Source organism: Equus asinus, chromosome 2 (assembly GCF_041296235.1).
Source record: "Equus asinus isolate D_3611 breed Donkey chromosome 2, EquAss-T2T_v2, whole genome shotgun sequence".
Lineage (NCBI taxonomy): Eukaryota > Metazoa > Chordata > Mammalia > Perissodactyla > Equidae > Equus > Equus asinus.
Genome location: NC_091791.1, coordinates 28,577,015 through 28,604,669, shown reverse-complemented (window position 1 = coordinate 28,604,669; position 27,655 = coordinate 28,577,015). Strand labels below are relative to the sequence as shown.

Genomic DNA, 27,655 nt, shown 5'->3' with positions numbered 1-27,655 from the left:
GTCCCCAGATAGCCTGTTCTAGGGCAGGGCTCACAGGAGATGCTGACGGGTAGATACGAGCACCTAATGCCTGACTCCATGAATTCTCTCTTTTAACGTCCACCCTACCATTTTCTGAGTTCAGGAGTTGCCTCGGGCCTGGCCTGTGTGGAGAGCAGTTCACTTGCCTTTCTGGGCTCTCATTCAGCTCCCATCTCTGTCCCTGCCCAGGAGTCAGATGGCAGGTAAGGGCTGCAGCAGCTCAAGACACCAGGCAGGTTAAATGTCAAATGCACTTTACTGGGCCCCTGAGCCTTCAAATGCTTTCCTCACCAGGCCGGGGGTGCCCCCGCCACACACCTTCAGCTGCACAGGAAGTGGGGTGGGTGGAGGGAGTACATGTGGAATGGCTCATTCTCCTCTCCAAGGGGTCTTGGGTGATGCTGGGCCACAGCTGCTTGCTTCTCCCCCTGCAGCCCCATCCCACCCCCAGCAGCTAGACCCTCCTTAGGGCAGGGAAGTGTGAATGCCTGGGCCTTCGGCACAGGAAGCTGGCTGCAGACCAGCCGCCTGTTCCTGCCTAGAATGTGGCCAGGGGCCAGGGCCAGTGGTGAGGTAGAAGGGAAAGCAGCATGCTCCTGTCAGGGAGAGGGCTGTGCACACCCTGGGAGCCAGGCTGGCCCTTTCCCTCAGGCCCAGGGAGCTGGCAGTTGAAGCAGTGAGGTTCAGCCAGCTGAGGGGAGAAGGGAGTACTGGATGGCCAGGTGGGGTGCTGGTCCAGTTTGGCATCCCCTCCCCTGCAGCCATGGGTCACCAGTCCCGCTCAGCTGGTTCTCGGTAGGGCAGGCCTAAGAGCCTGAAGACATCCTTCTCAGTTGGGGTGGGCAGCACTCGGCCAGACGCCACCTTGAGGCCTTGGGTGTTCCGGACCACAGCTGTGCTGAGGGCATGCTCTGATAAGCTCATGCCCTTGGTCTTGGCCAGAGCCCGCATGGAGCGGTTGAAATGGGCAGAGCCAGTGAAGTAGAGCAGGGCGCAGGCAAACTCGCTGTAGGGCACAACGATGATGTCCAGTCGTCGGTGCCGCCGCCCTGGCCCTGGGAGCTGGCACACACCCAGGTACTTCTGCTGCTGGCCGTTCTCCTCCTGGCTCACTAAGTCATCAGTCAGGAATCCTGGCCCAACACAGGATGGCTGCTAGGAGCACAGGGAGCCAGGCCCTGGGCCGTCCCATCCTCCCAGATCTTTCCTGATCACCCCTGGGTCCTCTAGCCCCAGCTCATCCATTTATTTGCTGGGTGACCTTGCCCTCTCTGAGCCTGTCTCCTTATCTGTAAAATGATAGTAATTCCTCCCCATGCCCCAACTAGTGTCACAGAAAGATCAGATGAGACCTTCAACCTGCAGGTATTACTGAGCACCTCTGGGTAGGTGTGGGGAGCTGTTTCTTCTCTTCCCTGAAACGGCTTTGGCCATAAAGGAAAGGTGGGTGTTCTCACGAAGCAAGCTTTCCCTGCTTCCTGCCTGGAGACTGCAGCTTTGAGGCTCTCCCTCCTGGAGGCCGTCCAGCCCTTCCCTGCCCTGTGCCAACCTGTGCACCCAGAGATGGAGCTTATACCTTGCTGCCGAAGGCTGTCAAGGAGGCGACTGAGGATGCCCTGGTGAGATCGGCCATCTGGGTGAGTGAGCAGCACGTCCACATCACCACAGGTTGCTTTCCCCCGTCTGTACGAACCACATGCCACACACAGCAGCCCAGGGTTGAAGGCCTGAGCTGATTTCTGGACCTGGGAAAGAACAGTGAGGGGGTAAGGGGCTGTGGGCCTCCAGCCCTGTGAGGAGTTCCTTTCTCACGGCAGCCCGAGGGCATTCCCTGACCCAGGACCCACATCCCCAGCTGATGCCCCAAGCCAATCCTTGGATGCACGATGAGGGAATAAGCCCCAAGGAACAGAGGCCAGAGATCTACCCTGGGGAGCAGCTGTTCTGTAGCTTCACTAGGACAGAAGATGCCACTGGAGGCAGCCTGAGGAGAGACAGAAGAAGATGTGTACTCTGATTCTGAGGGCAAGCACTGATCTTTCCCTCTAGAGCTCTTTAAGAGAAAAAAGACACACTCTCTTGGCCCCTGCCCCAACCCAGATGCCCAGACCTGTGAAACTCCACTTAGGACATAGGGCCAGGTACCTGGAAGCCCTCAGCCAGATCTCGGCAGCCCCAGGTATCTCCGGATTTGGAGCTAACGGCAGTGTGTGAATTGGGGCTTGAGGCCTGAGCAGCTGGCTGACAGGGTGCCCTGGGCCCAGGTCTGAGGGAAAATGGAACCCAGAAATATAACTGCACCTGCAGGAAAGGAAAGGAAAGAAAGCAAAGAGGGAGGCAATTCTGAGCCAATGCCCACATTCTTACTTAGAGGAATGGGGCTCAGGGGGGAGGGGGCTGAGCCAGAGGGGACTGTCAGCTGAAGGATCATCTCTCATTGAGGGGGATAAGCCCATTAGCTTCCACCCCAGAGACATTGAGGCCTTTCATATGCAGATGGCCTCCCGACTCCACGCCAGGACACTGAGATTTCTGGGGCCCTGGATACCCACAGCCAGGACACCTCAATTCTCCTGACAGGCTGGCTCTGCTAATCCCTTCACTCCCTTCTTGAGCCACCCAAGAGGATGGGAGGAGGCCTAGGATGAGTAATCCCATCAAAAACTCCTAAGGCTGGAGCCCTTAAGTCGGGGAGCTGGCCAGGTGGGAAGCCACTTCTGTTCCAAGGGGCTGGAGGCCGGAGGCTCACTGAGGCATTCTCCGTGCCCAGATACCGTGGCTGAGTGACAGTGTCATCACCAGCACCAAGGCCTGGTGTCAGGTGGACAAAGGGGCCTGTCCATCCATCCTGTGCCAGCCTCACAGTCCCACGGCCTAGAGTAGAACTGGAGGCTAATTTCAACTAAGTTGGGCCAGAGTCTCCATGGAGTCCTCCCTATCAGAATCCTAGACCAAAGGGAGCAAACTTGCCCATAGCAACCAGCCCCTAATCCTAATGCCATTTGAACAAATGATACATCTAACCCTAACTCTAAACCAAACCCTAATCTTGCCCAAACCTTATTTCTAGGATAACCACAATCTGAAAACCATCCAACACTAAGAAAACCCTACTCTTAATTCAGGCCTAACCTTAACTCAACTCTTGATCTAGCTTTCCTCTAACCCCAAAGCTAATCCTACTGGCACTGTGTTTCTACACCAACTCTAAGCCAAACCCTGAACCAGCCTTGGGTGGGTTTCAGAAGGCCCCTACATCTGGAAAGAGATATAAAACTTTGCACATTTATACAAATTCTGGAGAGAAAGAGCCCATAGTTTTCATCAGGTTCTCAAAGAACCTCTGCTCTGACCCACCCTAACCTAGCCCAGTTCAAACCCCCATATCCTCAAGCAGTTCTGATCATAATCCCTCTCTAACCCAGCCCTAACATTAACCCAGTCCAAATGCCATTCTAGCATCTAAGCCAACGCTTCCTCTGCCTAACCGCTGAGAACCCTTATCCAGAGAGCTGGTATTGCAGTCCTTCCAAACAAAAGCCACCCACCCCTCCTCTGGACCTGCAGCTTCAGTCTCAACTTGCTCTTTCCCCTAGTCCCAACCTCTGGTGACCTACAGCTTCCTCTGCCTACTGGGGTCCCATCTGAGGGATCAGGAGTTCTTGGCTTCAAGCCAGGCCCTGCTATAAGGGCAGCACCTGGCTCTCCTCACTGTTCTGGGACATGTGCTTACTGTCTGCTCAATCTCTGTGGCCTCCTCCCTGGGTATGCGTTCCAGGAAGTCATTGTAATGCTTCAAGCCAATGGCCTGCTGGGTAGTCAAGGAGGCCTGGTTGCGGATGTCTTCTAGGCTCCGGAAACCCTGGAAAAAAGAAACCAGATAGGAAGGCTATGAGGCTCCATGACCAATGAAGAGACAGTGAATGAGCACACACACAAGGCTTCCACCAACCCTAGACTCCAAAGAAGGCCTGAGGCAGGACCAATCCCAGGAGCGGCTGGGTCTGTAATACACTGGGACTTGGGAAATGCAGGGAGCATGGAAGACACGCCCCCATTCAGCCCTGCCACCATCCTAAAACACTGGTTCATGATTCCATCAGACTAGGGGTGATTCTGTACGTGGCCAGGTTTGGGAACTACTGATTTGGATACTCAGCCCTGAGGCCTGGTCTCCTCAGGAAGGCCTTTGCTGGTCTGTGGGACAGAGAAACATACTTCCTATCTCTGCCTACACCACAGATTAACGCCTCAAGGATACCAAGTTCTATGAGCCAGGAGAGGGGTCTACATGAGCCCTGGTCCCCTTGAAAAGTGGTCTCCCTATAGTCTGGCTTCATTCCCATCAGAGCACAGGGTAATTTAACTGTGAGACAAGTTCTGAAATATAGCAAAACTGAAGTAGGGGCTGGGAAACGGTATGACCTGATGGTACCACATCTGGGCAGTCTTGGTTCCAGCTCCCCAGATGTTGGAGAAGAGCTCCAAGATAGGCACACTCTCGCTGATATGATCCAGCTTCCGTAGATGCCCACTCTCTAAGATCTCTATGATCTTCTCAGCCATCCGCTTTCCAATCCCGGGAATACCGCAGGCCTCCTAGAGGAGGAGGAGGCAGAGGCAGGAAAGAAGAGTGAGAAGATGGGAGGGGTAGAGCCAGCAGTGGGGAAGCTGACTCCTTTAGCAGATGTATGAAGAAAAGCCAGCCTGGCCAGTTGGCAACTGATGGCTGTGTAAAGCTCGGGCACAGTTGAAGATGAGAAGTATGGATGGAACGGGCTGCGTACTTTGTCTTTTGGTTCCCAGAGGGACGGGGATCAGCAGAGGAAATAGAGAAAAGGCAATAATGATGATACTAATCACCACCATCATCACAATAGTGCAAGCTAACATTTACTGAGGCCTTACTGTGCATCAGGTCCTGCATTACAGAGATCATCTTTAGTCTTCACAGGAACACTGAATTTGTTACTACTGTTAGTCCCTTTTTACTGATGAGGAAATTGATGCTCAAAGGGTTTAAGTAACTTGCCTAAAGTCACACAGTTAGTGAATAATGGGAATCAGAATTCAAACCCAGGTCTGTTGGCCTCCAGATTCTAAACTTTTAAAAAACTTTTTATTATGGAAAAAAATTCCAAAGTAGAGGGAACAGTATAATGAACTGCCAAGTACCTGTCACCCAGCTTCTATAATTATCAAGATTTTGTCAATCTGCTCTCATCAATCCCCCCATTTTTTGCTTTTGTGCAAGTCCCAGACATCACAAAATCTTATCCACTCCACCTGATCTCCATTTGTGACTGATGCCTCCACCAATCTCTGGCCAGTAAAGAGAAGACCTCCCCCTTCCCCTGCGTACCCTGCCCTGGCTGTCAGATACCTGGTAGGAGGTGACAGGCTTGTGGAAGCTCTTGAGGGCATTGATGGCCTTGGCATAGCCCAGGGCCCTCCACTTGTCTCCCTGAACACTGTAGGCTTTAGCCAGCACTTCCAGTTTCTCTGTGATGTGACGGTTGTGGTTGGTTGCCTTCTGGCTTGAAGGCTGTGCACAGACCCACTTATCCAGGCCCTTCGGAGCTGGGCAAGGCTCACCATCTTCCTCAAGGAGGGTAGGGTAGTGGCCACTGATCAAGGCTTCCAGATCAGCTGCGCTAACCTGGGTCTCTTCCCCATCACTGATTTCATCATCAAAGCCAGGCTTGAGGTAGGGAAGGAGAAGAGACAATCAATTCCTGCCCCAGTGATGAGGGCTCCTTCAGGGTGGGGTTGAATCTCCTAGTCAGACCCAAGAATGAGGCTGGGTCTTTTGTGCCAGACATGGGTCTCCTTAAGTGTGGGGCTGTTTTCCATTCAGCTTCCCCCAGAGCCCAGCCCTAGCATCCCCAGTGGTACATGGCAAATGCAGGAGCGATGAGGGTTGGGAAGAACTAAGTGGCTTCATAATAAACAGAACCCTCCTCTCTCAGGGGCCTGGAACTTTCCGAACCACCACCAGGCCCTCCCTGCTTCTGTGATCTAATTTCCAGGAGAGGGGAGTTTGGCGGCTGGAAGGCTCCTGACCTGGACTTGGGTGCTTGGAGCCTCTTCTGCCCTCCGGGGAGGAGATACAGGTCTGGCAGGAGAAGGAGGAGGGGAGAGGGCTGTCCTGAGCAGAGGCTCACGGGCTCCAGGAGGAGTAGAAGAGTCTTGATCTGCCTTGCTGAGCTGTGTTTGGTCCAGGCACCTGCAGGGACAGTGATGGGAGGTTAAGATACCAAAGACCTCACCCTATCTCTGCTCCCAACCTTTCTCTACTCTGAAACCTTGGTTTTCCGCTGTGTCCAATTAAGACAATGAGAGTTATTTTTAATAACCCAAGAAGAATGCTCAAGATGCTGCCAGAAAACATTTGAGGAAAGACTGAGACCAGCCCACCTGTTGGGGATGAAAATGCTGAATCCTGCCGTGTCTACCAGCCTTCTCTCCTGTAGGCACAAGCTTAGCCAGGCTGACTTCACCAGCTGAGCACCTGGGGGCAGCTGAGGCAGTCTAAGGATGCGGAGGGCTCGCTCATAGTCCATGCCTTCATCCACCACAATGTGAGTGATCCCTGCTGCCTGGGCAGGGCATATCTGGCCACCGTGCTGGATAATCTGCTTCTCGAAGACTTCTGCCCGGGCTCGCCCAATGCCAGTGGGCACAACATGGGCCCGCAGGGAGCTCAGCCACTCTATGGAGAGGACATCCAGATGCCTATTGTAACTTTCAGATATATCCCAATGAACCCTTTGCAGTCCCCTGCCCCTGGACAATCATTTCCCTTCCATCCAGACAGCCTTCATTCTGAAGATTCCACCCCAAGCATAGCTAATTTCCTCATAGCCATCACTTGAATGAAAGGGGCAAGGATTTTGATATGTCCTGTTTCCTCATGTAACCTAGAAGAGTGTCTGGCACATTGTAGGTATCCTATAAATCACTTCATCTGATCATTTATTCTTTCAACAATATTAATAGAAACCTACTACTGTGTACTAGGCACAAGGCACACATGTTTGCCATTACAGGCCTCACAGTCTCAGAGACTCCCTCCCCCTCCCCATTCCCACGTAAGCCTTTGCCATCTATTTGTCAATTTGGCTGTAAAATAGCTTATAACTCTGGGAACCTGAGAGGAAAGGATTCTGCTGGTCATTTCTTTAGGGACCAAGGAGTATTTTCTGAGTGATGGAGGTCTTGGGGTGGGGTAGAAGATACCCCAGCCAGCAACCTGTCAAAGACTGGGGACCAAGCCTATTGCAAGGCAGGTACAAACAAACCTGCAGGCCCTGGGTGGGCAGAGTCAGCTCTAACATCTGATTCTGAACATGAACAACGTAGGAATCCTGAGGGTTCAAGCACATGAGGGTTCTGAGATGGGTTTGCTCACCTCCTGCTGCTTCTCCGTGTTCCCTCTTGGGAATCTTTGCAAGTGCTTTTGATGGTGAATTGGTGTGAATTTTCTTCCGCTTGGGAAATGCCTTCAAGATACCCCTGGGGTCCATTGAGATATGGCTGGATCCTGTTCTTTCTGTTTGAGAGCTGATCACAGCAGCTGTTTTGTAGAAACCCAGAATTGAGGTTCCCCAAGCCCTCTGCCTATGGAGGTGGGATCTCTACCGATCAAGCCTTGAGGGCAGGAGCCCAGATCCCAGGGGTCTCCAAAAACCCAAGTGAACGTCAGTAGTTTAGCCTACCTCTACACTCACCAGCCTTTCAAAGTCAGAATATTGGGGTTATGGGCGGAAGAATGGGACTATGTGGGGAGCTTTTGAGAGTAAGGAAACGATATCATTCCTCAGTGGGGTTACTCTAAAGATTCAGTGCAGTGTCTGCCCCTGCTGCATCCCACTTCCAAAGGGCTTTACCAAAAGGGGATATCAGGCTAGGAAATGGAGCTACATCTTTAGGAAGCCCTTGAGCTCCCAAGAGGAGTGGAGACTGGGGGAAACCTGCACATAAACCCCACATAATCTTTCTCTATCCCCATCACAGACCCACAGAGGAAAACGAGGCGGGGGGCGGGGGAGATGTTAACGGGGCAGTGGGAACGCCCTGCACCTGCCTAGTCGCGGGCCTCTCGGCTCGGGGTGCTCAGTCCCGCAGCTGCAGGGAGACGGGGCCCGGCCGCAGCTGGGGTGGGGCGCCTTCCGGGATTGGGGAAGTTTTGGCCTCACAGCTGGGGGTAGAGAAGACTCCGGCAGGTGTGGGGTCTCCGCCGCGTACGCAGCTGGCGCGCATCAGGGACTCCCAGCTGGGGACTACAGGACGGCTGGAGCGTCGGGACCCTGCCCTGAGGGGGCCCAGCCCCCACCCCACTCCCGGGATTTGGTCTAGGATGGGTTCAACTTCAGGCCGGGTTGGTCACCTGAGTGGGGCCAGGAAAAAACTACTTACCAAAGCAGCCAATGAGAGCAGGCGAAGGCGTGGGAGATGCGGTGGGGGTGGGGTGGGGCGGGAAGGACAAATGCCCAGAACACCTTCCGGGTCAGCCGGAAGTGACCCTAGGCAGAACGGTTGCCATGGCAGCGTCCGGGCACGCGGCTGGGCGGAGGGAAGATGGCGGTGACAGGCTGGTTGGGGAGTCTGCGGGCTGCCGAGAAGACGGCGCTACTGCAAGACGGTAACTTGAGGCCCTTCGCGAGCCCCCTCGTCCCTTCCCCCAGGGTGCTACCCTCAGTGCTGGCGCCTCCATGAAGGGCCTCAGCCTGGGACGGCAGATCTGGAAGGGTCGCGGTCGCCAGCCAGGCCATGTCCTGCATTTGCAGATGAGGAAACTGAGGCCCAGAGAGATGATGTGATTGGCACACGCCTCTCTGGACATCCCCTGGTTTCCCATACACCGCCTCACTCCAGTCTGAGTTCTGTTACTAGTAAATAAGAATTCCTTTCCCATTCATTATGTCATTTGCTCCTCACCGCTGTCCCGAGAGGCTAATATCCACCCCATTTTACAGAAGAGGAAACGGAAATCCAAGAAGATTTTAGACCAGCCTCAGCTCCCCCAGCCAGTCAGTAGTACAACTGGATCTTGACCTGGGATCCCATGAACCTCAATCTGGGGATTCTGTTGCTGAAGGCAGCCTGGTGTCATGGAGAGGCCGGAAACCTAGGCTTTATGTATGACTCTGCCATTAATTCACCGTGGGCTCTCCATCCTGGCTGTTGACTTGTTTGGACTTCACTTTCCTCATCTGTAAAATGAGGCGGATGGGCTACCTCTCTTATCTCTGGGTCCTTTCCAGCTGTCATGTTATGTTTGTAAGTGAACCTCTAAATGTTCCCTGGGTCTTTAGGGGAGACAGCAAGGGCCCAAGGCTGTGCCTGGAAGAGGTGGGCACAGGGATATGGAATCTTGACTTTCTCTCACCCTAGGATTGGCCGGTGTGGGACTCCCTGTGCTTCAGGGTCCCTTCCTGGACGCACTTGACAGCCGGAATGAATTAGATCTGAATTCCTGTAGCTTTCAGGATACCAGCTAGGGACTCGCATCCATAGCCAGAAGCCAATCAGGGAAGCCTGGAAATTAAAAATCAGCTGCTCGTTCACTTACTCATTTATGCAGTATTTAGGGAGGCTTTTACTATGTGCCAACCTGTGTGCTAGAGAAGATAGAAAAAGACTCATTGTCCCAAGAGTTCACAGAGTGACCAGGAAAAAACACATGTAAATAAATAATAGTATGTGTTAAATAGAGACTGAAATCTTCTATAAAATGCTATGAGAGCAGGAAAGTGGAAATGATCAACTCTTTGAAGTAAGGTCTAACAGAAGAGGTGATGTTTATGGGTCCTAAAGAATTAATAGGTGTTTGGTAAGTAGAGAAGAGGGGATGGCTATTCTGGGAAGAATGACTCATGTAAAGGCATGGAGGTGTGAAAGTATATAGCTGATTACTAGGGGAGTAACAAAACATTTAGTGAGGCTGAACATTCACCCAGTCAGTCATTACAACCCCTCACACCGTGTCAGGTACTAGATGCTACGATGGCAGGGTGAATGAAAGGTCTCTTTTCTCAAGGATTAATGAGGGGAAATGGTGGAAAATGAAGAGAGATTGCAGATAAAGTGGGGTATGTTGTGATAGTTCTCCTATGCCAAGCTAGATTTTGGACATTCTCTCATAGGACAGTGGCTTTTGTTTTTATTATAAAAAGTACATAACATAGCACTTACCACTTTAGCCATTTTTAAGTGTACCTCTGTGGCATTAAGTCCATTTACATTGTTGTGCAACCATCACCACCATCCATCTCCGGAAGTTTTTCATCTTCTTCGACAGAAACTGTATATCCATTAAACACTAACTCCTCATTCCCCCTATCCCGAGCCCCCGGCAACCACGATCCTACTTTCTCTCTTTATGAGTTTGATTACTGTAGGAACGTCATAGAAGTGGAGTCATACAATGTTTGTTCTTTTGTGACTGGCTTATTTCATTTAGCATAATGTCCTCGAGGCTCATCCACGTTGTCACGTGTCAAAATTTCCTTCCTTTTTATGGCTGAATAATACCCCATTGTATGTATATACCACATTTTGTTTATCCATTCATCTGACAATGGACTCTTGGGTTGCTTTCGCTTTTTTAGCTATTCTGACTAACACTGCTATGGACATGAGTGTACAAATATCTGTTCGAGTCCCTGCTTTCACTTCTTTTGATCACAGGACTGTTTAAACAAATATTTCATCAGCCAGGATTTTCTTAAGTTTTTTTATTAGTAGCATCACAAAACAATGTTATTAGATTTTTCTTTTCCAAACCGAATATATATATATATTATATATATATATGGATATGCTTTGTCAAACCTTTCCTGTAAATTTACCTTCCTGGTGTGTGCATGTATGGGTGGGGGATGTTACCTCCTTCCTACCAAGAATCACTGCTATTGTAATAAGAACCCAATACACTTTAAATTTTTTTCAGAAAAATATATATTTGTAGTGGAAATATTAAAAATAAATGTCTGGGGCCGGCTCCGTGGCTGAGTGGTTAAGTTCGCGTGCTCTGCTGCGGCAGCCCAGGGTTCGGATCCTGGGCACAGACATGGCACTGCTCGTCAAGCCACGTTGAGGCGGCGTCCCACATCCCACAACTAGAAGGACCTGCAACTAAGATATACAACTATGTATGGGGGCGGGGTTGGGGAGATAAAGCAGAAAAAAAAAAAAAAAGATTGGCAACAGTTGTTAGCCCAGGTGCCAATCTTTAATAAAAAATAAAAAATAAATGTCACCCATAGTCCTACCATCCAGAGGTAATCATAATTTACATTTTCTTTCATAAACTTCCATATTTTTCCCATGCATACACACTCACACATATGTTTTTTTCTTTTATGAAAATGTCATACTAATATACTTAAACTTTGTTATATCCACATACACATATACGTATAGAATAAATATGTATAGAATAAAGTATAAATAAAATATAATGTTTGGGTAAGGGAGGATATTCTAAGCATAACTTCTGCATAGTAAGGAAAAAATAGTTGACAATATAAAAATTAAACACTAGTTTGGGAAAACCCACTTTAAACAAAGTTATAAGGCAATTGAAATTGAGAGTATTTGCAACACATGTGACACATGGTTAATATATACAAAGCTCAATCAGATTAGTAAGAAAAAGATGAATACCCAAATAAAATAGGCTAAGGCCTAAATGGGTAATTCACTAGAAACATGACCAATGAACTCTTGGAACAGTGCTCAACCTTACAAATATTTAAAGCTATACAAATTATTCTAGCATGGTTATTAGAGCATGTACTTTGGCCTCAAGTGAGTTTCACCTTCAGTCTGTCATTTCCTAGCTTTATGACCTTGGACAAGTTGCATGCCTTTTAAACCTCAGTTTTTCTCATTTGTGAAATACAGGTAATGGGGGCACGTGGGATTATTGTGAGAATTAAATGGAATAAAACATGTAAAGTGCCTGGCCAATAGTTAGCACTGTGTCCTTAGACTCACAGCTGGACTGCAGGGAGAGAAGAGGGTCAGGCCAGACCCCCTCAGCTACTTACAGGCAGCACCTTGTACCCCACTTCTGACAGGAAAACCCCCTTCAGCGCTATGAGCCATCCAAGTGATTAAGGGTGGTGTGAACTAGGGGCCTGCTGAGAGTCCCCGCAGATTTGGGGGGAATTTTCCTAGAATACAAATTAGGAACGACTCAAGGGAACTGTGTCCCAGGGTAGTGAATTGGACAGGAAAAAGGCTTGGTAGAGCAGATACAGTTGCAAGTTTTAACTAGTGGCAGCTTTAGCTTGTTGGGGACCTTGGGACTCTTATTCATCAGACATACTTTGGGAACCTGTCTCCTAGGCATTTGTTATTAGTCTCACTGAGGAGCCTACCTATATCTACTTACCTATCTCTAAAAATAGGGGAAATTACTTAGTCACTTTTAAGAAAATGCTTATAATTATACTAGGTAGGTCAAAGAGTTGGGCTAGGAGACTCCCTTAGGTTCTTCCATGTTTTCAATGAAAGATGAATCAGTGTTCACTTGTTCTTTCATCAGTAGTTAGTTGGTCCCATAATATATGCCAGGTACTATGCTCGGTGTTAGGGAAACCATAGGCAGGGGGGATAAAACCACTCTTGTCTAGTAGAAGAGACAGGCAGTAATCAAAGAATCACACAAATAGGTGTAAAATCATAACCAAGGTAAAAACCCTGAAGAAAACACATGGGAACTAACATCGTTTGGCTATGTAATAGGAATGGCCTAGAGATGTGCAAAAGAATGCAGAGGGATGGCACGGCTAAAGGGAGTGCTCAGTCAATATCCTGTTCCATATCCTGAGCACATCAGCTGGGGAGAGAAAGGTAGATATCGTATCATTCCTAGGGAGACAGATGCTTTTAAGAGTATCACACTATGTGACAAATGCTCCATTATGGATATGAATAAAGCACTAGGGAGGCACAAAAAACAAGGCAGCAATGAGTTTTGCCAATGTGCCTGGGGGTGATAGTCTAGGAAGACTTCCCAGTGGAAGTGACATTTGAGCTGGATTTTGAAGAGTGAGGAGTTCAACAGATGGGAAGAAGTATGGAGCTTTTGCTGTTAGAGGAAACCACAAAGCAAAGACATGTTCAGAGAAAGCTTCAGAAAGGAAGTGAGTCCCAGGACACGTCTTAAAGTAATGGTAGGCGATGGTTGGCAAGCAGTTCGTGGGAGGCTCTGGGAGGGTTTCTCAGTACCACCAAGGCTGTCGGTGTTTCCCAGATAGAGCCCTTGATCTGCAAGGGGCAAGACAAGAGGAGGCTTGGGGGTAAGGCACTCTCTGCTTTGTGCGTAGGGAGAAGGAAGGTGCACTATTTGTTCCCAGATGGGAAGGAGATGGCCGAAGAATATGATGAGAAGACGAGTGAACTACTTGGTAAGTGACAGGGCCCCCAGTGGGCCCTTAGGAACACTTGGGATGACCTAAACACAGGTAAACACTCCCAGCCTGAGGCTTAAGGGAAGAGCCCAGTGCCAAATGGGGAAACTGAGGCCCCCAAGGCAAGATTGTTCCTGAGAATAATCTGAGGCAGGGCTGGGCACCAGAGATGGAGTGGCCAGTGAACCCCACACCACCTCCAGACAAATGAGAGAGTGAGTGATTCTTGTAAGGTGGGAATGGGGATGTAGAGAAACCATTGGGAAAAAACTTTACAGAGAAGATGGAATTAGAAGTGAGGCTTGTAGGCTGAGTAGTGGTAAGGGCAGGCTTTCACTGCAATTTTTTTGCTTGTTTTTGTTTTGTTTTCTGAAGCCACACCAGGAGCAAGCATCAGAGGCAGCAGCTTCTGACCTGTTCTCAGAGGTGGCACTATTAAATATGACCCTTATCTTGGAGAATGTCTGAATCAAAGGAGGGTAGGGGGTAGAAATGGTGATTTTGCAGCATTTGTCACTTTCGTTCCTGCAGCTCTTTTCCTCTAAGAATAGGCTCATGAATAGGGGCTCCAGCTCAGATTTCTGAGAATTATTTTATTTGTCCATTCTCTGTTCCCAGGTATGCACATCAGCACTAACTGACTTCCCAGAGCTAGGTAGCTGGTTCTTTGACCCAGGGCCTGAGGCTGTCAGCAGTGGGAGTTGGTCTCTTTATTAAGTTCCACCTAAAATGCTAAGACCAATGATGGAATCATGGGCTGGGTTATTTTCTTGTCATTATTCTTGACTTTAATTTCTTCCTGGGCCTGATCGACAGGTAGTATTGGTGAGGGAATTTCTTTTTCCCTTTTTCTGACAGCTCATAAATGTCTAGAACCGACAACACAGATTACACTGGTTTGTATTCTCTTAGTCTCCAGTCTTAAAATGCATGTCCTGCGCATGTTCAGTTGCAGAGTGAAGTGTTGATCCCTCCTCATTATGAGCTGCTTGGGCTTCAGTCCCAATTGGTTTAGTCTGGTGCTATTAAAAATCTTGATGTGTTTAGCATATGACACTGATTTGGTGGAAACCAATACAGTAGTAATATCCTCACAATGCATTGTAATTTATAGCGCTCCCAGGGGATGACAGCCTTGGAATGCCTAATGGGGCGAGCTTATGAAAGCAGAGGTCACGTGGGCTAACCACTACCATCACCAAGCCAGAGACTAGCCGCAGCTCCTCTCCCCCAGCATCACCTCTTCTCCACACAGAGCAAATAAAACAGCTATAGCTGCTGTGGCTGTAAAAACAAACAAACAAATAAAACCTGGGCCTCTTAATTGTGCTTGAACATGAAATTAAAATGAAAAATAAGGCCAGCTTCCTTCATCGGTAGCATCCCACATTAAGCTATCGCTTCTCTTGGCAGGAGGGGAATAGACAGTGGCCTTCAAATTTCTTTTTCTTAAAAGCAGAAATGGAGGTTCATAGGAGAACATTGTTTGGCTAAAGTTTACCTAATACAAGTTGTGCATCTCTTAATGACGGAATACGTTCTGAGAAATGCATCCTTAGACGATTTCGTCGTTGTGCGAACATCATAGAGTATACTTACACAAACCTAGATGGCATAGCCTACTACACACCAAGGCTATTTGGTACTAATCTTATGGGACCACCATCGTATATGTGGTCCATCCTTGAATGGAATGTCGATATGCGGTGCACAACTGTAATGATACTAATACTGTAACTTTTATTGGGCACTATATTAAGTGCTTTATATTTATTGTCTTATTGAATCATCCTCATTACAGCCTGATGAGGCAGGTACTGTTGCCATTTTATAGTCAAAAAAAACATAAGATCCAAGAGGTTAAGCAGCTTGCTCAGAATTACACAGCTAGTTAGTTTCTGAGCTAGGATTTAAACCTAGGTCTGTCTGATTAAGAGCCCATGCTTTAGTCCACAACAGCTACCATTGGGAGTTGAGAATATTTAATCCTGCTTTATTTTCTTCTTACTAAATTTTGCTCTCCCCAGAATGACCTGAGTAGGGGCTGGTAGGAGCAGGACAGAGATGGGCAGAGAGGAACACCCCGCTTGAACCACCGAGCCTTTTGAACAGCTGATCCTTTTCTTACCCCAACCACCCCACCCTACCCCCACCAGCTGCCCTTGCAAAATACTGTTCATTATTTTTTAAGTGTAAATAATCCCAGAGCCTGAGCTGACTTTTGCTTGTGCATTCTATGAAGTAAAATATGGACAGGGTTTTTATGGCTGTAAATAGGAATAGTTACCATTTTTCCAGCTAATTATACAAATTTGATAATTGGCCAAACTGGTTTTCTGTTAGAAAAACCCAGAAAGTAATTTATCGAGGAAGCCAATAGGGCTCCTGTCTAGGACAGAGTTCTTTCAGTCACTGTTAATAAGGATAGTAGTGTCATATATTTTTTTCTCTCCTCAATGCTATTCATTCCCACCCCCCACAATGAATGCTGTATGTATTCATGGGGAAAAAACTGAAGGGCCCCATAACAATGATCGGAACATCAAACCAGCCCCAGAAGAACACAGCATGTCCAGGGGGGCAGAGGCTGAAGGGCAGGCCATCCCCCAGCGATTACATTCGGATTACCGACTTAATCTGCTTTGGTATTTGACCGCCAGCCTAACCACCCCAGGCTGCATTTGGAGGATATTGAGCACTTTCATCCCCAAGCACTTCACCGGCTTTATAAATGACCCACTCGATTCCCTTCAGTCTCCTCAGGGATGGGACGTGGCAGCTGTTTAATAGCAACATAGCAATGTTGCAGTGTTTTAGGGCAGAAAAGAAGAATCCTGCATCCAGTTTAAGCAGCAGGGAGTATTTAGGAAAGGGGAATGCAATTATCCATGTTGGAAGTGGGCCAGGGCTTGGAGCTTTGGGGAAAGAGGCCTTTAGGACCTCCACTTTCCAGCCCACCTGAAAGACGAGGCCTCCTTTCAGCAGTCTGCGACATCAGCCTGCTTCCTGCTGACTTAGGAAAAAGCCCCCAGGCACTGCCTCCTTCATATAGTCCTCATCAGACCCTTTACAGGGTCATTGAAAGTCTCCTTTCCAAGGACTGACCCTGGCTCAGCCGGGAAGATATGACAGCATCCCAGGGAGCTGCCTTGCACACACCAGTTTGGGTTTAACGTATAATCAAATCAGAGTGACAGCAGGTGGAAACAGTCTTCTGTTGCCGCAGGAGCTGTCCTTGAGTTCAGGAACAAAGACAGGACAAGAAAGATAAAACAAAGTATGTGTTTGCATGTGTGCATTCATGCCCAGGTACTTAGGAAAAATAACAAGGACGTCACCAAAATCACTGGTGGATCTTATCTCATAAGCGAAGGAGTAGGGAAACTTTCCTCTGTGTTGTAACAGAAATTTATCCCAAGGTGTTTAAAAAAAAGGAGAAGGTAAAACAGCCAAGGGTGCCAAGTTCCTGTGACCTGATTGGCTTTTAAAGTCAGCAGTAAGGAATCCAGTAGCTGACTTTCCTCCTCCTTAGGATGCTCCTTGGGAAGGTTTCTGTGCAAAACCCAACATCCCTTGGAGTAAAACAGTGGATAAAAATCTTGGATTTGGAATTGCCTCTCCTGGCCATACTAGTATTGTTCTTTAGGACATATGATTTAACAAGGCCTGTGATTACAGGAGCACCTCTCTTATTCAGCCCCAGCTAGTTAGGTATTCCTCACAAATTACATTTTCAGATAATCAAAGCTTTTCCTCTAAAGGCTAAAATATAAAAAAGAAATAGAGCTACTTAAAAAAAATAAAAAAGGAAAAGAAACCTTCCTGAATATCATATATGTTTATTGAACATTTATGGAATACAATTTAGCCTTTTATTAATGATTCACATTCTGATCTTGAAATTAGGAGACCTGAATTTTAGTTGTGGTTTTTGCAAGTTAATCTCTCTGAGCCTTGGTAATTCTTCATACTCTATCCCCTGGACAGTAGTGGCAAAGGTTGAAAGAGAGGAGGCAGGGAAGAAATTCTCTTTCTCATTTAAAAAATACAGGCACTGGTGGGACTGGCCCAGTGGTATAGTGGTTAAGTTCATGCTCCATTTCTGTGGCACAGGGTTCACAGGTTCGGATCCCGGGTGCAGACCTAGCACCACTCGTCAAGCCATGCTGTGGCAGCATCCCACATAAAATAGAGGAAGATTGGCACAGGTGTTGGCTCAGCAACAATCTTCCTCAAGCAAAAAGAGGAAGATTGGCAACAGATGTTAGCTCAGGGCCACTCTTCCTCACGCCTACACAAAAAATACAGGCATTGAACCAAACGCTTTCTAAAGAAACCTCCATCTTTAAAATCTGTGATGACTGTGTTCTATTCTGTAGTGATCCTGGCAGGTTCCAAGGGGGCTTGTTTGCCCTTATACTCAGTGATCCCACGTGCTTTGCAGTTCTGATGCTGCCCTCTGATGTAAGCTGTTGTCAATATGCCTATTTCCTGCCTTATTCCACACATAGTGTTTTATATATAGTCTGAGTGAGAATCTGGGAGTGATCTTTCCTATGGTATAGAGCCAGCTACATGGGTCTTGTCACAATAAGCCACTGCTTGGAGGCCTTTGTCACTTCCGAGTTTTTGACCATGACAGAGGCCCCCAGAAGGCTGGCTTCCAGTTAAGTGAGGTATTACATGAATAGATTTGGATCTGCTCCCAGTCACAGTCCATTCACCTAAGAGAGTAGAAGTATTTGTGGGAAAAAAAAAGTTGCCTGTGAAGCATATTTCGAAGTTTTACTCTTCCTTATTAATTTTCATTATAAACTTGGAAATGTGTTTCTAGGGAGAATTTTTGGCCCTAAGTTGTAATAAAATCACACTGCAGAATGCAGCAGACCTTATAAAAGCACATATTCAAGGGAAAATTCTAATTTTACAGCACACTTCTGTGTTCAGCTTGCGTGCCTTACTTAGAGCAGTGAGGGTGTTTGGGTTTGGCACAACTGCTCAAAAAGTCTCAAAGAAACCCATCCTGAAAATCAAGCTGCAGCTCTTGTCCCCCGGCCCAGAAAATGGAGCACACGGGAACAACCACGGCCGAATACCAGGCACTGTTTGAGTTGTCTAGCTCTTTACACCAGCTTCAGGAAGGCTGCTGGCCCCTAGCAGCACCTGGCTGCCCAGGCTGGAGGACACCCGGTGCAGCAGGAAGGGAATGGAACAGAGTGGTTAGGCCTTTGCTCAGGAAGGCCCCCCTACAGTGACGGGCTGCCATTCTGACAATAGCAGTCACTGTGACGTGGCTGAATGGGCTTCCTCAAAATCCCAGCCAGGGGCTTCCAGGTAATGTCCATTGAACTAGTTTTTTCACTTATAATTTCCATAATGTATGTGCCTTATTTGAAAAAAAAAGTCTTATGCAGACATCTGGGTTGTAAAATAAGGTAAAATAGAGATGATTATTTGCATTATAAAAGAACGGTTCCACTCTACAAAAAGTTCACATTAAATTGTCTGTAAGCAATGCATTTAAAATGATGTGTGCCTAAAATTTTGTTTAAATACAACTCATGCTGTTGTTTTAAGCCAGGTAAACCTGAAATGAGTGAATTTTTATATTTGGACTTTCTGAATCTTGAGACAAATATGCCTCTTAATGCTTTCTCCCTCTTAACGCATTTTTCCTTTGCACATTTTCAGAGGGAAAAAATGCACATCAGCTCACACTTTTCGGGGTCCAAATTTTCTCCGTTACCAGTAACTACCCAGTTCCTAACCCCTGCATCTTCTCCTTGCTTGAAGTCACACCTAGGGATTTCTTAATTCTGCTTGGCTCCTTGCAGAGTTTTGTTCAGTTCTCTTTGTCTGGGCACCCATGAGATGAGCTTTACAAGTTGTCTGATACTGAAATGCTCTGCTGAGATTTCAGAGGCTATGAGGACCCTGCTCAGATGCACAAAGCCAGTGCGAAGGCCTATAGCTCCCACTCTTAATCCTGTTCCACTTACCAAATGTGATGTCAATGATTCGGCAGAAAAGAGCAGAGCCTCTTTCTTCCTCATAATCCCATTGCTTCCTTCTCTCCCCAGTGAGAAAGTGGCGTGTGAAAAGTGCCCTGGGAGCCTTGGGCCAGTGGCAGATTGAGGTGGGAGAGCCAGCACTCCCAGGAGCAGGGAGCCTGGGGCCTGAACTCATCAAGGAAAGCAATGTCAATGTATGTCTATCTGTCAGGTGTCTTGGGGAGGCTGGGGTGGGATTGGCCTGCTGGCCCCTGAGGGCAGGCACCATATCTTGTTCATCTCCTCATCTCTCATGTGCCCACCTGGACACAGTGCTCTAGAAATGTTTGCTTGAATGACTACCCAAAGGGTTTTGACTTGGTCATCCCAGAGCGAAGTCTCCAGGCCTGGAATGTCACAGCAATAGCAGCATCAGAGGGGAGCTTTGGAGAAGAGCTGAGAGTCTCCAATTGTGCCCTCTGGTAGAGCATTGCAGAGGGGGAAGCCATCCCTTCCTGCCCTTCTCCAAGAACAGTCCTTGAGTTGGATTTACTTTCTGCAGCCCATCTTCATGCGCAAAGATACCAAGATGAGTTTCCAGTGGCGGATTCGAAATCTCCCCTACCCTAAGGATGTCTATAGTGTCTGTGTGGACCAGAAGGAACGCTGCATTATTGTCAGAACAACCAACAAAAAGTAAGTAGTGTGATGGGCACCTTCCTGCCTGTGAATGAGCAGGGTCAGGGGTGTGGTTTGACCTGGGGATCAAACCAGCTTGAATAATGTAATCTGCTCCATCAGGCAGGGAAATTGGAACAATGAGTGTCTGGTGCAGTACCTGGTACATACTGGAGCTCAATATATATTTGTTGAATGAGTGAGGGGATGAGGGAATCACCTAGCCATTAACATTTACAGGAGTTTAAATTACTGGTCTGGGAGCAGTAAACCAGATCCCTCCCTGGACTGAGGGGCAGTTTGCTTTGGCCCCTTGGAAGTCTTGCATTATGTTTCAAAAGGAGTACTCAACTCCCCTTTGCTCTTCTCCTTGTGGTTGGCTAAGGGGGAGGCAAAATGTGGGGTAGTGGGGACAGAAGTTGGCCAGGGTAGAGATTTGATCCTGGCAGGGCTGCTTCTGGGCTGTCTTGGAAATGCATTGGTCCCATTTGGGTTTCCAGAGCTCTGATCACAGGAGAAGAGAAGAGCACTGTCATGAATTGGTCTTGATCTGGGCCAGAGGGATTGCAGTATAGGACCAACTCCCTTCAAATAATTTTAGGGCATTGAGCTGGAGGTTTTATGAGTTACTGGTCCACAAACTGTGAAGCCACCCAACATGCCTCATGGGGTACTAAGCTTAGGCCAGACGTGCCCCCACCCATCCACTGGTTTACATGCAGTAAGGGGGACCCAGCTCTTTGTCCATCTTCTCAGATGGTGTGGTGTCAGACTCCCCTCCCATCTCCCTCAGGTTCATGAGGCCCGCAGGGAAGCAGCGTGGCTCCCAGGCTCCTCCAATGCAGCCCTGGCTTCTGCCCCACTCTTATGACCCCTGCATCCTGTCACTTTGGCAGGGTTAAGGGGGTGGGGAAGGGGTGGAGATGAATGAATTAATTTTGAGATTATTGCTGTACATGCAGCCAGCAGCCCCTGCAGTGGGCCTTGTCTATAAATATAAAGTCATAATAATAAGGGTTTGCGTTTATAAAGCACTTTGAAGCCCTCAGATAAAAGGCAGTTTATTCCCGTTATTGTTCTCATCATTAACAAGAGTCAGTGCCTAAAGTGGAATTTAGCAATTTCAGACAACAGAGAAATTGCCTTTAGGAAAGCAAACTCCATGCTTCAGCAAGCATTCCCTGGCGCAAGAGGCCCTGGGTCCAAACTGGGAACAAAAGTGCTTCTGATAGCACTTGAATCTGCCGCCCAGCAGTTTGTGGAGCTGGCTGCTGCCTCCCTTTTGTCCCCCAGAGGTCACTGTCGAATACAGATATCAGGCAGAAATGTGATTACCAGGGATTAAGAGAGGCTAGCTAGCTAGCTCACCAAAATCATCTGCAGGCAGATCCCCTGGGTCCCATCTCCTGCACTTATCCAGCCATAGGTGGCGCTGTTGGCCAGGAGCTCCATGGCTAGAGGCCCACTCCAGAGCCAAAGGCAAGGGGGAGATATTTTGGAGCTGATGGGTGAGGGCCAGGTGGGACGGGAGTAGTGCCCCAGGATGGGGCAGAGCTGGGGGTTAGATTCCCACAGAGGGGAGAGGAGTATGTGTGTGCCCACTTTGAAGCCCACACTGAGCCTCTTGTCGAGGCCCAGCTAGGCTCAACCCAGCATTCCTTAGGTCCCTCTGCTGGGAGGTAGGTGAGAGAGGCCACTAAACCCCTAACTGGCTCTTTCCTGAGCCTAGTGGCCTTTTCATCTTCTATCTGGAGTAGTGGTATATCTTATACATTTACTACCACTAATTAAACAGAACTCAATGGCTATTCCTTTGAGCAGTGTTTAACTTTTTCAGGATACTTTAAAAATCTGTTTTTTGATCTTCACACCATCCAGTGGTGGGCAGGGTACCTATTTTTATTCTTGTGTTATATATTAAGGATTATGTAAGTGTATCTGTAAAGTCAGCATGATGAACTGACTTGACGAAGGGAAAGTTAGTGATGGTCTCAACACCTAGGCATCTGCAGTTTCCACCACACCATGGCATTTCTCTCTGCTTTGACTTCTTCCTTTACCTGGAGGTTCTATGCTTGACCTGGTTCTAATATTCTGGAATGTGGTTACTAATAAAAGTCACAGATCTTTTGTCCATACCTGCCTTGTCCCTGAAGAACTGGCTTGCCACATTTCTTGAAGTCATTCCAGTGTATCATGTCCGTGGCTTCAGGTATTAGTGAGGGATGAACAGGGAAGGAAGAAAGTGCTTTTCCAGGATCCCAGTGTGGCACCATCTGTTCCTGGTAAGAGTGTTTGTGCAGAAAGAAGGTTCTTAGCCTTAGCCTGGAAGCTGGCAGCTATAAGTGGAATGAGCCAGGGTGCTGGATTGGGAAGACATCGGCTTAAATCTGGCCTCTGCCACATATTAACTAGTATTTTGCTCAAGGTTTCCTCATCTATCACAGGAGAAAAGTCATACCTATCTCATAGATTGTTTGGGGAATTTGATGAAATTGTATGTGTACAACACCCAGCACACTGGCCAGCCTGAAGCAGGTCCTCAACAATTCTTTGGTAATTGGAACCCGAGAGATCTTGGCTGATTTGACGTCGATGATATTAACACTGTGGGAGGTGTTAATAGGCATCACTAGAAAAAAGGATTCTGTAGTCAAATAAGTTTAGGAAACTCTGGACTAAACAAGTTTCTCTTTGATAGGGCTTCTGAGAGCTTTTAGTATGTGAGTGTGCAGTGTAACTCTCTAGGAGGGGACTCCTGTAGGCAGGGAGGCTTGATGCCTGGATCCTTGATGTTTAAGAAAGAAGGAAGATTTGCCTGCTGATTTTCTAAGGGCCAGGCTGGCTGGAGGCTTCTCTGGACCACTCTAGCTGAGCCTGTGTGCAGGTATGCAGGGCGCCCTCTGGAGGTGTGTGGGGCATGGCCCATGTGACTGTCCACAGTGGCCCTGTTGCTACTTTCAGCCTCTCCTCCAGTCTCTCTCTCTGAAGGCCGGGCCTCTTGTGCCATTTCTCAGTTCACTGCAAGGGAGAATAGGTTGGGGAAGGACTGGGAATTGGGAAGGAGATATGGGCGTGTGTCATTTCTGAAATAGCCAAAATGTAGGAGCTGTCCTTTTGGCCCAGGTTGGAGAGAGGTAACAGAGTTGGCCTGTTCCCGTTCCTTTGACAGTGACTTAAAGTTTCTCTAGGGCAGCTCCTTTATTTGAGGAAGGAATTTGGAGGAAGAAACTGAGGCCCAGAAGTTCAGTGGCCAGCGCAGGGTCCCAAGGCAGGTGGAAGAGTCGTCCTGAGAGCCTTTGCTTCTACATACGTCTTTGAACACTTCTGAATTCAGAAAGGCGGAGCATTATGTGTCAGAGAGAGTGCCCAGGGGAGGGGCCTGCAGGGTGACTGGATCCCAGGGGAGACCACTCTTCATATCCACCCCGTCTTTGGACAAATGCAGGGAACCTAGATCAGGTAGTCTCTGACTTTGAGGTGAGAATGTGGAGAGATGGAAGGGTCAGGAGATTTGGGGACTTATCATTTGTAATAACGGCATCTCCATTTACCAGTTTTGTGCCTTAGGCAAGATACCTAACTTTGCTGTGCCTCAGTTTCCTCTTCTGTAAAAGAGGATAATAGAAGTAACCAACTTGAGAGGGTTGTTTTGAGGATTCAATACGTATAGAATAGAGCCTGGCACAGGATGAGCATTAATAAGTGTCACCTTTCATTGTATGGCTGAAAGTGAGAACTGTGAAGGGGATGAGAATGGGGGAGTGTTGCACATCTGCAAACAGCCTGGGAACCACCTGCTGTAAGGGTGTCGCTTTTTGTTTTTTTTGAGGAAGATTAGCCCTAAGCTAACTGCTGTCAATCCTCCTCTTTTCGCTGAGGAAGACTGGCCCTGAGCTAACATCTTCCTCTATTTTATATGTGGGACGCCTACCACAGCATGGCTTGCCAAGTGGTGCCATGTCCGCACCGGGATCCGAACCGGCGTACCCCAGGCCACCGAAGCAAACATGCGCACTTAACCGCTGCGCCACCAGGCTGGCCCCAGGGTGTTGCTTTTAACAGAAACACAACAAGGTCTCCTCAGGCAGGGATGTGGCCTTGTTTCTTCTTCATCCTTAAATTCCCAGCTCACAGCTCAAGGCCTGGGATACAGATGATGCCTAAGAAATGTTTCCTGCCTACCTAGGGCTGCCTGAGGCTGAGCATTCTGACTTTTCCAGAAGGACAGTGGGTCCCTCTCTAGTCCCGGAGCTGGTAAGAAAGTCAAGTGTGGTTCCTGTCAGGGAAAACCCAAGGCCAGGGAATGGAGGTGAGAAGGGGGTGGACTGCTATCTGAGGAAAGAAAGCAGATGCCCCATACTCCCTTGAACAGTGCCTGTAGGAGCCTCTGAGGAAAATTGTTTAACCTCAACGAATAAACTAAATCCATTAGAATAGACTCAAAACAAATCCAAGCCTCCAGACCCACTCTGCCTCCACATCCCTAGCCTTGTGAAAGGTGGTGGGAGTAGGACAGGGGAGGGGGCAAGCCATGCACCTCAAGTTCCCTTTGATCTTGTTGTTGCCATTGAGGGCAAGCTCTAGGATTCTTTTTCCAGTCACCCTGCCCCAGCCTGGGGAATGTAGCTTGACCGTGCCCCTCTAAGGGGGCACAGGTGTGTTGCTATACACCCCTGGCACACAAGCCAGGTAGGCAGAAAGGATGTCCCCATGCTCTGCATCGCAAGGCCTTACACAGGCCCCATAACTTCGGCTGGGCTGCGTGTGCCTGAGCTGCTGCTCTCCCGGTTCTGCCGCTTGTGTATATTTGCAGGGAAGATGTTAACACTTCTAACAAGCCTTTGTGTTCATCTAATCTCTGCTGTTTAACCTTTGACTCCCCCCTATTATCAGTGTCTGCCACCTTTGCTGGCCAGACCAAGGGCCCCAGGAAGAGCCCTCAGCCTGGGCTGGCTAGGAAGAGGATGAGGCCAGCATTCCACCCCAGTTTGCAGGCAGATGGATCGCCTTTCCCTGGGGCAGAGCTTTGGAAAATAAAGCAAACTTGTGGTGCCATTAGGATCCCCCAGCCCCCACTCCTTTTGAACTGTCAGCCTTTAAGTAAACATTCTTTTCCTGCCGTGGGTCCCAGCACCTTGGCGGGGAGTGAGGAACCTGGGAGGAGAGGGGCCCTGAGAGCCTCCACTAAACTGAGGGATTTCGGCAGGGAGAGCAGGAAGAAGTGCTGCATTGATGTCAACTCCGAGTCCCCAGGGCATCGGAGCTTTTGAAGTGGACTCAGGGTAGCTGTCACCACAAGGACCAGGCCCCTCTGAAGTATTAAAAGCCCCGTCCTCTTCAGGCCCCTCACTTGAGTTTGTTTGTGCCTGCCTGCAGCGTTTCCCTCCCCAGCCCACACAAACTCTGTAGCAGCAGGGACGCCACACCTGGGTGACAGGTCTGGCAGCCACTGGCCAGAGCTGAGGCTACACTTCCACCAAGGACAATGCCACACGGGCCTATTGCTGGAGATGAGAAGGCCATTCTTTGTGCTCTGGTGTAACAAGCAGCAGACCAGGGGCAAGGAGCTTTAATCCTGATGCCACTGACAACTGACTGTGAAACCAGGCAAGACATTTCACCTCGCTGAGCCTGAGTTTCCTCTTCAGTAAAGGAGGTCAAATTTCCTGCAAAACAAAATCCAGTTATACACCTTATGGGCTGGGTGTTGCTGTCTGGTTTGTTTTATTTTGTTTTGTACTAAAAGGGATCATTAATCTCTGAACTGGCACCTGCAGATGATAGGGACCTTGTGCGGTGTGTGAAAATGAAAGAGTGGGGCCAGCAAAGGAGTCCAGAGCCCCAGAGATCCGGCTTCCACGATGAATCACATGGTTTGTCCGTCCTCTTAGAGAGATTTCTCCTTGCAGATGTACTTCGCTCTCTGGCCTACAAGTAGAGTCAGGCTAATAAGGCTTTGATAGATCTCAAAAGAGGAAAACATATGTGGCGGAGGCCTTCAGTGGAAGTCCCATGTAAATGGCAACTGTCACTCCCCAGCTTTGGGGGACAGCCCTACACGTCCTTATTCTGTCCCTTGGTAGCACACATGTCCCATTTTCTTAGCTTGCCTGAGCTCTCTGTATTCCGTGAGGCTTCTTCTCCATGTCTGGGAGTCCCAAAACTGAAGTGTGAGTCACTCTAATCCTCGTCTAATCAAGGAATCACAGTTAGTCCCGCTCTTTTGCTGCTGATTTGGTCATAAGGCCTTTCATCCTTTTCTTCCCAGGGCCACTAAGCTCTAAAATACTAGTGTTCCCACTGGCTTCCCTTCTTCCTCTTTGGCTGTGTGGAAGGTGTTGGAGAACTGTGTAGAAGGTTGGCAGCAGAGGGCCTAATGCCCAACTGTTGGGGTCACCTTGCTGGGTATCCCCAATGCCTCTTGGTGTCCCCACAGGTACTACAAGAAGTTCTCCATTCCTGACCTAGACAGATACCAGCTACCTCTGGATGATTCCTCGCTGAGCTTTGCTTATGCCAACTGCACTCTGATCATCTCCGTAAGATTCACCCAGACTTCTTGGCCACTGCATCAGGGAGAGGCTCCCTCTTTTCCTGCCCACCTCCCATCCCATAGGAGTCCCCAGTTCTAGCCCCTACCCTGGGCTGTGCTTGCTAGAGAACAGGCATCTCTACTTGAGCATGAGGAGAGCAGAGTAGGGGCTCAGGGAGGAGCCTGATCTTATAAATCACACCTGGAATAGGATAGAGGGTGAGGGGGAGGGGCGGAAATCACAGGCCTGGGGTTCTGGTCCAGTGCCTGCTCCTACCCAGCCATGTGACCTTGAGCAAATCATTCAGTAGGCCTCAATTTCTTCATCTTTGAATAAAGGGATCAGAAGGGGTCCTGTCTGTGTGTGTGTGTGTGCACATGCACATGTGTGTACACATGTAGGGAGGGGGGATGTAACTGAATTATGTTCTCTTCCTGGCTCCATCCACAGTACCAGAAACCAAAGGAGGTCCTGGTGGCTGAGTCAGAACTGCAGAAGGAGCTGAAGAAGGTAAAGACGGCCCACAGCAGTGATGGGGACTGCAAGACCCAGTAGTAGACTGCTGAGCCTGCACCTTTGGTGTGGAGGGTGGGTGAGGCTCTTCCTGTCAGCCTGTGAGACTTCGAGGCTTGGGCTTTTCCGGTGCAGGGGCAGCCTCTTCTCTTCCAGGAGTTATCTGGGCTGGGCCTCAGGGCACCTTTAGCCCCTGCATCATAGTCTTGTCTCCTAAGTAAAGTCATTCTGAGTCACTGTCAGTGGACTGTATTCTTGTCCACCTCTGTGTGCTCTTGTCCCCAGGAAGGGTGGTGGTGACAACATTCCCTTCTCCTCTATCCTAGAGACCTTCAAGGTAAAGCCTTCTGCATAAAGGGAGGCGTGGGCCTTAGATGGAGCCCTGACCGCATCTTCCCTAAACTATTTGCATAAACTCAGAGGAACACTAGGCTGGAAGGGACCCTGTGCTACCTTAGCTTGCAGAAGTGTCCAGAGGAACTCCCTAAGATAA

General features: G+C 48.6%; 2 protein-coding genes across 7 annotated transcripts; one reads left to right on the top strand and one right to left on the bottom strand.

The window, feature by feature from the left end:
- Nucleotides 1-258: 258 nt before the first annotated feature.
- Nucleotides 259-8,523, bottom strand: POLL (DNA polymerase lambda). Of its 5 annotated transcripts, none has more exons than XM_070484821.1 (9): nucleotides 8,440-8,523; nucleotides 7,433-7,597; nucleotides 6,439-6,733; nucleotides 6,085-6,247; nucleotides 5,405-5,722; nucleotides 4,447-4,620; nucleotides 3,755-3,883; nucleotides 1,598-1,766; nucleotides 259-1,154 (listed from the first exon to the last, which is right to left on the bottom strand). In XM_070484821.1, exons 2-9 carry the CDS (start codon nucleotides 7,545-7,547, stop codon nucleotides 790-792), a joined length of 1,728 nt encoding a protein of 575 aa, XP_070340922.1. In that variant the 5' UTR covers nucleotides 7,548-7,597; nucleotides 8,440-8,523; the 3' UTR covers nucleotides 259-789. The 5 variants fall into 5 exon arrangements, with proteins under 5 accessions (XP_070340922.1, XP_070340951.1, XP_070340934.1 ...); XM_070484850.1 differs by having other exon boundaries at nucleotides 7,433-7,584; nucleotides 8,440-8,521; XM_070484833.1 differs by lacking the exon at nucleotides 8,440-8,523 and adding an exon at nucleotides 8,104-8,408.
- On the top strand, nucleotides 8,517-27,413 carry DPCD (deleted in primary ciliary dyskinesia homolog (mouse)). 2 transcript variants are annotated; one of them, XM_014837650.3, is made up of 6 exons: nucleotides 8,517-8,665; nucleotides 13,362-13,442; nucleotides 19,526-19,650; nucleotides 19,998-20,131; nucleotides 26,553-26,655; nucleotides 27,100-27,413. In XM_014837650.3, exons 1-6 carry the CDS (start codon nucleotides 8,602-8,604, stop codon nucleotides 27,202-27,204), a joined length of 612 nt encoding a protein of 203 aa, XP_014693136.1. In that variant the 5' UTR covers nucleotides 8,517-8,601; the 3' UTR covers nucleotides 27,205-27,413. The 2 variants fall into 2 exon arrangements, with proteins under 2 accessions (XP_014693136.1, XP_014693137.1); XM_014837651.3 differs by lacking the exon at nucleotides 13,362-13,442 and having other exon boundaries at nucleotides 8,538-8,665.
- Nucleotides 27,414-27,655: the final 242 nt, after the last annotated feature.